At 45.2% G+C, this 11,276-nt stretch overlaps 1 protein-coding gene across 6 annotated transcripts in view; it reads left to right on the top strand.

Moving 5' to 3' along the window:
• Positions 1 to 393: 393 nt before the first annotated feature.
• Positions 394 to 11,276, top strand: part of ARIH2 (ariadne RBR E3 ubiquitin protein ligase 2) — a 45,156-nt gene continuing 34,273 nt past the window's right edge. The window contains exons 1-4 of one of the 6 annotated variants that reach the window (XM_042844208.2): positions 402 to 539; positions 1,559 to 1,645; positions 3,013 to 3,080; positions 4,492 to 4,836. In XM_042844208.2, the coding sequence (XP_042700142.1) occupies positions 4,588 to 4,836 (249 nt within the window). In that variant the 5' untranslated portion in view covers positions 402 to 539; positions 1,559 to 1,645; positions 3,013 to 3,080; positions 4,492 to 4,587. Of the gene's footprint in view, positions 540 to 1,558; positions 1,646 to 3,012; positions 3,081 to 4,469; positions 4,837 to 11,276 lie in introns of all 6 variants that reach the window. The other 5 variants (XM_008173324.4, XM_042844207.2, XM_042844206.2 and 2 more) reach the window with 5 other exon arrangements.

Genomic DNA, 11,276 nt, shown 5'->3' with positions numbered 1-11,276 from the left:
CCTCGCTGGGAACCTGTAACCCAGGATCGGATTGATTTCCCCAAAGAGATGCTCCGGCTCAGACAGCAATTCCGGCGGGTTACGGCCCGGGTCAGCCAGGCGGGGTCCCAGCGGTTCCTTCTGGCTGCACCACCCACACGTCCGTCCCCGGGGCCGGGAGCACTGTCAGTGGCGGCGGGGAGGCCGGGGCTCCGTCCGGGAGTGCAACAAGCAGCAGCTCGGTCCCGTAGCCGGGTCAGACAGGCGGGGAGGCAGGGCCCGGGGGTCGGGCCCCAGCAGCGGGGGGCGAGGTGACCCCGCACGGCCCCGGGAGCCGAGCGAACCCCCCCCGCCCCGAATGGTTCAGACCATGCCCGGGCACGGCCCCGCCGCATCCCTGGCTTCCCCCGCGCCGGCGGAAATGACGTGTTGCTGGACGCCCGAACTTCCGGTGCGCAGGCAGTAGCGGCCCGGCAGCAGGAGCCCGGGGGAAGCTGAGCCCCTCTTCCCGGTGGTCCCGGCCCCCCACGGCCTGCCGCGGCCTTCGCCCCGCAGCCCCGGTAAGTCGGAGGGAAGCCGGGACAGCGCTGAGGAGACGGGCAGGGCGCCGGGCTGCGCCCCCCGCGGGCGCAAGCGGGACGCGGCTGGAGGGCCTGGGCCGTGTCCCACCACCCGCCCCCCCGAGCCCGGCACGGAGCAGCCGGGGGGGGGGAGGCGCTGGGCGGTGCTCCGCTCTCTGGGGGCTGCTCAACCGGGAGGGGGCATGTGTGGTACCCCCCTTTTGGGGAGCTGCTTCCACCTCCTTGAGCCCGGCTGTGCAACCGGGGGGAGGGTATGCAGTGCCCCCCTCCCTGGGGACTGCTTCCCCCCAGAACCTGTGCTCAGGCTAGGGCTGGGCTGTGTGGTGTCCCCCTTCTTGGGAGCTAGGGCCCCATCCCCACAGCCAAATTTTGGTGGGTGAGGCTACTACTGGTAGCAGGGAGCCCCCCCCCCTCCATACAATGGCCCTGCCTTTACTTGGCCCTTCCTAGCCATTTTCTCATGGGGGGACCTCATTCTCCCTGAGTGTTAGCCTCGGTGATGGGCTGGGCTCCCAGTTGACTGAGTCATTCGAATCTTTGGGAGTAGGTACCTACCTGTATCATCCCAGCCTGCATATGCTGTGGTTGGGACCTATTAATATCAACCAGCTGCCTTCAGAGCACCAAAAACCTTCCTTGCCCTTCTCCCTCAAGGGATGTTTGGTATGTGTCTCTTTGTGTAGGGGTCCTGGTGGTGGGACAATGGAATATAGCCTTCCCCCACCTGTGTGCTAGATGGTAGTGGTAGTCCAAGGGACATAGTGAGCAGCACAGTATACACTGATTCTTTAGAAAAGCTTTAAGGGGTTTCTCAGATAAAATTGTGTGCTGTGTACCATTATATAGGGTAACTTGAAAATGTGCAAACTTTAAGTGTAATTTACTATAGGCCTTTAGTACATCTGTGTTGTAGTGCTGTTAAATGAAATTAGGTCTGAAAGGATTCTGTTTAATTTGATAATGATTTCTATCCTCCACATGTGGCACTCTAACTTCAGCAGGCATGCTGAAGGGGAAATCCTTTCCCACGGTTGTGACAGGAGTGGCATACTCTTGGCCTACTGGCTGGATGCTATCTGCTTGATGTAAGTGTTTCAGTCCATGACAGGTTCAGAATCTGCAAAATGCAAGTTTTTTTTTTTCCTTAAGTTTGACATCCTTGAGTAGAAAATCTAATGAAAGTGAACTGATGTATGACTGTTTTAGTTTGAAATGGCTTTAAGAGGTGTGAATTCCCAAATCTATATCAGGTCCAGTGTCAAATCACTCAGACATATTATTATGTTCTTGATTTGTACATGCAGCTGCTAATGCAAATCAGGGAAGTTGCATAGGCAAATGTCCCCGAAGGACAGAAATATCACCACTCCTAAAAGTCTTGCATTCTCTCCCGAGTGGAATACAACTGTTTAGTTATTACATAAGGCCCTTATTCTACTCCCAAAACATCCCACGGCATCAGTGCAAACCCCCCGTATGTTGAAGTAGTAAATGGATCATAACTTAAACGTAGCTCTTCTTTCTCCACAGGAGGTGCATGACTCCTTGGGTAGGACTGAAGGCTTTCCTAACTAGTAATGTCTGTCTGTCCTGAGTGATCTATGAGATCTGCTAGATAAAACTGGCATAACACTTAGATTCTTGAAGACTTTATATGCGTGATTATTAAGGACTACCCTTGCGTGGTTTTAGATTCCTGGAGACTAGCATATCTTTTAGACAGATGTGCATCGCTCAAACAGAAGGTACAGGCTCTATGCAAGAATTACTGAGTGAGGTTCTATGGCTTGTGTTGTTGCAGGGGATCAGATTATCATAATGTGGCCCCTTCTGGCCTTAATCTGTGACTAACCTTTTCTTGGAGAGGCTCAAAACATGTGTGTGTGAGTAAGTATATATTTGCTTTGGACTTGGCAAAAGCAGAACTCAGCATTGATTACGAAATATAGTATTGAGGAATCTTTGGTTGGAGAGCCCACAGTGGAAACCCAACAAGAGAGACATTAGCTGCACGTAAAACATACTTACCAAATACATCAGCTTTTCCAGATATTTTCCATAGAAGCCCATTTGTCTCCTTCCCTTAATTTCTGAATGTTTCCATTTGGGGAAGCCTGAGAACTCTTTTGTACCTAAGGGGTTTCATATGGCATTGGAAGACCCTGCTTTTAGAATCTATTATATGGATGATTTCTCAATGATGTAACTTAATTACTTGGATTTGGTGTCTTTTTCATCTGGCAGAAAAGGTGAATACTTGTCTATGGCAACTTGACTAACACGTTTTATTGGCGTTTCTGTTCTGCTCATCACTATAGTATCAATGTTGTGGTATGGGAACATCACTCACTGAAGACTATTACTCAGAGTTCCACGTAATTTGGCAAAATAAAGTTATACCACAACCTAAATGCTCTCTCCATAATCCTGACCCTCCATCCTTTGGTTTTAGAGGAAACTGAATGATATATAAAAAAAAAGTGGATGTGACACATTGCAGATAAGTCAAGAAATCATGAGGTATGTTATGGGTATGGAGAATAGAATTCAGCAGGCTAATGTGACTAGCTTCCAACTCTCATTCTCTCCTATTGGAGGAGGTTTAAATCTGCTGAAATGACTGCAGTGCCTCTGATTATATATTAAGTCTGCTCCTGAATGACTTAGAGTACCTAACACATGTGTTTAAATCAGGAAACAAATAGAGTGGAGGAAAATAATGAAGTGCTGTGATTGAGGTTGTCCATGCACTAAAGTCAGGAAATTCAAAGTTCTGGTTCCCACAGCAACAGTAACTTGCCACATTGCACATATATATTAAAAGATTAAAGTTAACAACATCAAACAGCAATTCAAAATACCACATATATGCAAGGGGCCCAATTTATACTCCCATGGGAAGTAACTGCAATTTTTAAAATCTTGTGTGTAAAATTCAGTCACATCAGTGTATTCCAGCTCTTTTCTTTTGTTTAATATAAACCCTCTTGAGACCAAACTAACTTGGTTAGATCCTAGCTTGTGATACTCATAACTCAAGGATTTATCAGCTTGTGCTGTCTGATGATTCCTTTATAACGAATACATGGTGGTCATTATATTGGTGACTTGAGTAGAAGTTGTGCAAGACAGGTAACTAAGATCAAATTGACTACTTTGCCAACAGCAATGAGAATGTTAAGCATAATTTTTCTGTGTTGATCCTTTTGTGTAATTTTAGTAGCTAAACATTCATTTTTACTGAGAATGTCAAGAAAATGGACTGATTTCTGTAGTTTTCTCCTCTTTGGATAGAAGGCCCCAGCCAAGAGTAAGCCAAGGCATGTCTGCCAGATTCCAAGTAAGGGAACATACTGAGGAGCTCCTGCCTTTCTGGGCCACTGCTTTGTGTGCAGCTCAGAGCTCTAGGATTCTCTCCCCACCCTCAGTCTGAGCTGCCAGTTAAATTCTATGATCTAGAGACAGCAGGGACTGAGCATGGGCTCCTGGGGTCTCCACTGAATTGCTGTGACCTGGGACAACTCATTTCCCATAGGTGCCCACACTACCTTACGTGAAGGGGGTAAGAAATAGTTGAAGTATTTTGAAGATGTGAAGTACTAGATATGATCTAGTTACATCCCTGACCAAACTGTATGGTAGAGGTTATACAGCGATTTCCCAGATGACAAGACCTCTAAGTCCTGATAGAAGCGCTAGGAAACAGTGCAGTAAGCCCTGGTTGAGAACCACACTAGTGAGACATGCCCAGGTTTTGCAGGTGTAGAAGTCAGAGCTGATCTCTAGTCAGGGACCTTCATGATAGAATGTTGCTCTCTAGCTCAGCATCAGGTCAGTGCATTTCTGACTGTTTTATCATCTGTGTGGTATGAAAATATTCTGTTAATATTTTTTTTTCTTGTGCCTAAGAAATTGTTCCTCCCCCATTTAGGAGACAAGTCAGATGAATTCAAAGGAGTGATAAAGTGTGGCGGAGAAAGAGAAGCTGTGGTTGCTTTCCTGGTCTGCAGTTTGGCGGGGCACTAAGATGTCTGTGGACATGAACAGCCAGGGCTCTGACAGCAATGAAGAGGATTATGACCCTAACTGCGAGGAGGAAGAGGAGGATGAGGATCCTGGGGATATTGAGGATTATTATATTGGGGTAGCTAACGATGTGGAGCAGCAGGGAGCAGATGCCTTTGATCCAGAAGAATATCAGTTTACCTGCCTGACTTACAAGGAGTCGGAGAGCACCTTGAACGAGCACATGGTCAGCTTGGCCTCCACATTAAAGGTGAGCAAATGTTTCTGCATTCATGAGGTGTGCATATAAGGCTGTATGACTGAAACGGCAAATATTGATCAAAAATTTGAGTTGGATCACTACTTGATGAGGGTGGTGTTTAAGATTAGTAGTTCTGAGCTGACTCAGGGCTTTATACAGACTACAGCATGCTGTGTCTGGGGGTTGATCATCAAAAGCTATTTACAGAAGCTTTTTGTGAGAATTTTCAGAGCTAAACTTTTCATTAACATTATTGGAGAGTTCTAAAACAACAGGGTAAAGCAAAGAGAAAAGTATGAAAAGACATCACAGACAATAAACATAAGTACAGCTATTTGTGTTTACCTCTTGCCAGTCATTTTCTGAACAATGCTAAGAGCATAAAGCCCAACACAAATACCCTGCCAGTTTGAGAGAGAGTAATCATAGACTTTCAGAAAGATAGCTCAGATCTCCTGCACCAACCCTATCATTGCATTGACAAGCAATTTGATTAAGGGTGGTGAGCTTATCTGCTGTTATACTAATGACTAATTCCTCCTTGGAGAAGATTTTCACTTCTGTAGGTCAGCCCGTTGACATTAAGTAGTGCTCAAGAGAGACTACATTATCCCTTTTGTGCAACTGGTGGTATATTACAGGCTAGTAGCAATGCAAGTTTTCTTGCACTGCACTACCAATGTGCTTCCTTCCCATCATGGAGGGGCAATTTATAGAAGTAAGATGAGAATTCAGTCTCTAAGATGCTTTCAGACCTTGACACCTCAGCTAAAGCGGTCAACAGGTCTGCCATGTTGTGTCAGATGTAATGGTGTCATGTTGTGATGTGGACCCTCAGCCACAGGAAGCTGGAGAGAAACTTCACAGAAGTTGTCTAATGTTGTGATAGCAGTACAGCATAACATGCCTCCCACACCTTTATCTGATCCTGCTGTCCTTGATGCCCACTTCAACAATTCTCCCCTACCATAGCTAACGGGCTCTTGGTCACATTATTCTTTCTAGAACATTTACATTCTAGCTCAGTTTCCTCATCCCTTACAGATTCTAGATAAAGTGGACAAAAGGAGGGGGCAAACTTGGATCTGGCTTCCAGTCATTGTCATTTTTAAGTGATTCAGTAAATATTTAGAAAAGGCTGTTTTGCTTCGTGCCTGGGTGACACATAATGTATAAGTGACTTGTCCATTGAATCAAATGAATGAAAACACTAGACTCAGTTTAAAATCGGAGGGTATCCTTTCTTTGCCACAACGCACCGAGGGTTGTGTTTACAAAGACCTGCGGACAGCATCGAATTTGTATTAAAACAGTGAAGACAACAGTTGCCCTCATCTTTAAAATCATAGACTTTAAGGCCAGAAGGGATTATCATGATCATCTAGTCTTAACTCCTGCACATCACAGGACACAGAACCTCACCCACTCCCTCCTGTATATGCTATAATCTGAGTTACTGAAGTCCTCAAATCTTGATCTAAAGACTTTTAAATTACAGATAATCCATCATTTACTCTAGTTCAAACCATCAAGTGATCAATGCCACACACTGCAGAGGAAGGCAAAAAACCCAGGGTCTCAGACCAATTCTCTTTAATTTGTCAAGGTCCTTTGAATTCTAATCCTGCCCTCCAAAGACCTAACAGCCCCTCCCAGCTTGGTGTCATCCGCAGATTTTTTAAGCATATTCTCCACTCTATTATCCAAGTCATTAGTGAAAATATTTAATATTACTGGATCCAGGACAGACCCTTGCCGGGCCTCAATAGATCCGTCCTTCCAGTCTGACAGCGAACCATTGGTAACTACTCGGAGTACAATCTTTCAACCAGTTGTGGTCTAGATGAAGTTAGTAAAACGTGAGAGCACATTTCCATAGTTTGTCCCATGTGACATTCTTATGAGCTATATCAAAAGCCTTACTAAAATCAAGATATGTAACATGTGCAGCTTGTCTCCTATCTCTTAGGCCAGTAACCTTGTCTAAGAAGGAAATTACCTTGGTTTGGCATTATTTGCGCCTGACAAATCCATGCTGGCTATTCCTTATAACCCTACTGTCCTCTAGGAGCTTACAAATTGATTGTTTAATAATTGGTTCTGGTATCTTTCCAGGTATTGAAGTTAAGCTGACTAGGTCCTCTTTGTTTGTTTCCCTTTTTGGAGATAGCTACTATGTTTGCCTTCTCCAGTCCTCTGGGTCCTCACCTCTTTTTCCATGAATTCTCAAAGATGTACACGAATGGTTCCAGCGTTGCTTCAGCTAGTTCCCGAAGTACCTTAAGGGCTTGTCTTTGCTACGGGGCAAAATCAGCACTGCTGCAATTGATGCAGTGGCATCAATTTAGCGGATCTGGCGAAGACTTAATAAGTCAATGGGAGAGCGCTCGGACGTTGATGTAATTATTCCACCGCAATGAGAGGCGGAAGCTGTTGATGGGAGTGTGTCTCCTGCCGACATAGCGTGGTGTAGACGCTGCAGTAAGTTGATGTAAGTGACTTCACTCAGGGGGGTGAGTTTTTTGCACCCCTGAGTGACATAACTTACGTCTACACTACCACTTAAGTTGACAAGGCCACGGATGAATTTCATCAGGCACTACTGACTTGATGACATCTACTTATCTAGATATTCTTTAACTGGCTCTTCTCCTATTTTGGCTTGCATACCTTCCCCCTTGTTAATATTTATTGTTTTAAGTACCTGGTTACTATTAATCTTTTTAGTGAAGACTGATACAAAATAGAAGACTGATGCCAAAATAGGTATTAAACATCTCAGCCTTCTTGATGTAATCCGTTATTAGCTCTCCTTCCCCTCTAAGTAGAGCCCCTTCACTTCTTTAATTTTTCACTTGCTCCTAATGTATTTAAAGAATCTCTTGTTATTTCCTTATGTCCCTTGTGAGATGTAACTTTGATTTTGTCCCTACGTGTTTGTGCTATTTTGTACTTTTGCTTTGCAATTTATTTGTCCTCTCTTTTTTTCAGGTAAATACAGAGCTGATGGAGGTATATCGACCTCTTACTATTCTTCCTGTCTTTCCTTCGCCTCAGAATAGTTTGCTCTTGTGCCCTTATCTTTTTGAGAAGCTCACCGCTCCCCTAAACTCCTTTTTCTCTTAGATTTTCTTCCCATGGGACCTTACATATCAGTTCTGAGTTGTCTTTTTTTTAAATCCATTATCTTTATTCTGTTGCCTCTATAGTTTCCTGATCACTTTCACCCAAGTTGCCTTCAGATTTGCAACCAATTCCTTGCTATTAGTTAGAATCAAGTCTAAAATTGCCATCCCCTTGGTTACATCCTCCACTTTCTGAAACAAATTGTTACTGGACATTTTATGTTTTGCTGTATTACTTTTCCAAGAGATATCTGGGTAGCTAAAGTCCATGTGATGGGGTGTGACTCACCACCTCCTGCTGGGCGTGCAGGGAATTAGCTCTTGGTTGCTGGTGGGTCTTCCTCTAGTGGGGTCTCGCCGCCATCATTTCTGCTCCACCGCTAAGACCCATGTCACTCCACGGACCACGGTATCCTCCACTTTCTCCCCCCTTTTGGGGGAACTGGCTGTGTCTAGTCCTCCACTTGCCACTGTGGCTTCCTGCAGCCCTCGGGCTAGCCCCTCGCCTCAAGGGGTAAACTGCAGTCCAAATACTGGCCACCCCCTCTGTGGCAAGTGGGGGAGGGGCCCAGGCCCACATGCTGCCGCTCCTCCAACTCCTGCTGCCTATTTCCCTGGGCCACTTCTCTGTAGCCCTAGCACCTTCCCAGCCCTTTGTGTCTGGAGTTCCCTATTGCTCCTCCACCCAGTACTGCTCCATCTAAGGCAGCCAGTCCTTCTCCCTTGCACTCCAGGGAGAGACTGACTTTGTGCTGTTGAGCAGCCCTTCTTATATGGCTCTCCCTGGCCCCGATTGGCTGCTCCAACCAACCTTCTCCTGATTGGCTCTCTACAAGCCCTCTTCCCATTGGCTGGGTTTTGTGCGGCCTCCCTGAGGGCTGCTTTAACCCTCCATCTACCTGTGTGGGGCAGCTGCCCCGCCACAGCCCCCATTACCAATAGATCTTCTGTTTTGGATATTTCTACTGTGCTAGAAATGCTCCTCCTCCTCCTGATTTGGTGCTCTATAGTAGGCCCCTACCATAATGTCACTCCAGGTTTTTCCCCCTTTTGCCTTCACCCAGAGACTTTCAGCTGGTCTGCCCTCACCTCCTCCTGGACCTCAGGACAAGTGTGTATATATATATATATTAACATGTGCCCATTTAATAAAGTGGTGTGGCTCATGAAGGCTACAGGTCCCAGTGGACAATACTTCCTTGTGCTTTGAATAACCTCTGCTTGGGCTGGAATGGAGTAGTCAACCCCATGCGCAGGCTACATCTCCCGTATTAAAGCTGAGTGAGCTCACATGATACATTTGTTTTAATCTAGTAAAGCTTTTAGTTCCCTGTTGCCCACCAAGTAGGAATGGCATTGGGGTGGGGGCAGTAAAGAGCATTCATTTTGACCCTTGGGTGTTATCCTCTTAACCAAATAGGTTGCTTTTCTGATGCAGCTGTAGCAAGACATTAATTTAACCTTTTTTCCCTGAATGAACATCCTAGCTACCTCTTCCCAACTTGGTCCACCATACATACTAACTCATTTGTGATGTTTCTACTGGGAGACATTTCACAGATCTGAGACAATTCAATAGTTCCTATTCTCTTCCTCTGCTTGTGCCTTAAGAGCAGCCTTGTGAGATGCATCCCAAAGACTTGGGAATTTGTTGCTCATGAAATGAAGGGTCCTTCTTGCTTTAGTCAATTAGAATCAGTTTTCCCTTCAGCATTTGAGTTGCTGTACCTGTTCGTATTCAGGATGTGACTTCCGTTCTTCTGGACATGCCGGATATGAACAACAATCTGAGTGGTAACAGAATACTAGCTTTGCTAGCATGTCTAGTCTAGCACCCTTCTAAATCTGAATGGGCTGACGCATCTGACGTTAATTAGTTGCTAGCATCACTTAAGATTGCACTGTTTTCGGCAAGCTGAGAATATATGGGGTTTTGTGTTGTGCCTTAAGAAATCTGTACCTAGATTGTGTTGTGTGAGATATTGACTACTGCTCTAGAGGCTGTATCTGATTTGTATTTGGGTACCTCTCAGTACAGTTCTGGGCATTCATTGGCTTGGGCTAGCTTATTGCAGAGAGTATTTAAAGGATACCATTGTAATGTTTAAGATTTCTAACAGCTTCATCTAGTCACAAAGGTCACTAAAAATGTTTAGCTGCGTGTCAGAAATATAACAACTATCAAGTGGGAAGCTGCTCTTTCCTTGCTGTTCTCTAACGCCCACTCCATGTGAAATTGTTAACTTTAACTCTGCCGCCGTCATGTTTTTGTCACTGGTCCCCTGTTGAACAAGAGTTGTCCATTTCTTAGGATTCTCATCTTTCATGTGTATCTAACATGCAGACTCTCCTGTCCCCTTATTTTTTTGTTTCAATAAAAACAACTTTAAAAAATTGAGATGCTGCCACTTTGTCATCTTTATGAGGCATATTAGGATGAAGAAAATTCAACTCCCATTGGCAAGCATGGAGATGGGGGACGTTGGATAGCTGCTGTTAAGAAAACAATATAGTATCATTAAATGTTGATCTTCCCCTGCCCCCATTGAGAGATCCACTACTATTCATGGTCCTGAGATACTGAAACAGTAGCTGATGTTTCTGAGAACTGTTAGAAATTCTCTTAGACTCCTTATGTAGTAATGTCCTTGATCTCTAAGGTCTTAACAAATCTATAGCAGTTTCCCTTTAAGGTGGATTTCTTCATAAGTTGTATTGTACTTATGGGTACCAGCCCATTCCTTTGCATGAGGGTTTTCACACTTCTTGCTATCACTCTAGGTATATTATGATGATCCCTCTTTTTCCTTAGGGAGACTAGTGATTCCCCAGCTCGTTTATTCCAAGACTGCTTATAGAGCAGTTGTTGTAAGATCTGTGCTGTGGATCAGGAACCCTTCCTAGAGTCAGTGCCACCTTTCTCTTCAAGGACTAAGGCGGGTTAGTACTTAGGCAGTGTTTGCCCCTTCAGAGGAAAGTTTTGAAGGGTCAATTAAAGACCATTGGAGGAAATAGTGTTGGAGATAATCCAAGGTGCAGAAGCTGTGCACCTGGCTCCCACTCCTGGGAGACTGTTTTCTGTGCCACCTCGGTTCTTCGTTAGCCTGGGGATGCAATAGCAAAGCTGCCTTTTGAACTGACCTGCTGTTTGTGCCATTGACCTGCTCACATCCATCGCTGTTCTTTGCTTCAGAGAACGAGACTCATTTCCCAGGATAGCAATCCATGAGGGCCCAGTCGTGCAGGGAGCCTTGCACTTCCATTTGTCTTATTCTTTGGGATTCCCTCTCTGAAGGCTTCTAGAACAATTTTTTTTCTACAGGA

Source organism: Chrysemys picta, chromosome 7, assembly GCF_011386835.1.
Source record: "Chrysemys picta bellii isolate R12L10 chromosome 7, ASM1138683v2, whole genome shotgun sequence".
In the NCBI taxonomy this organism is placed as follows: Eukaryota; Metazoa; Chordata; order Testudines; family Emydidae; genus Chrysemys; species Chrysemys picta.
This window is presented reverse-complemented; position numbering and strand designations above follow the sequence as displayed.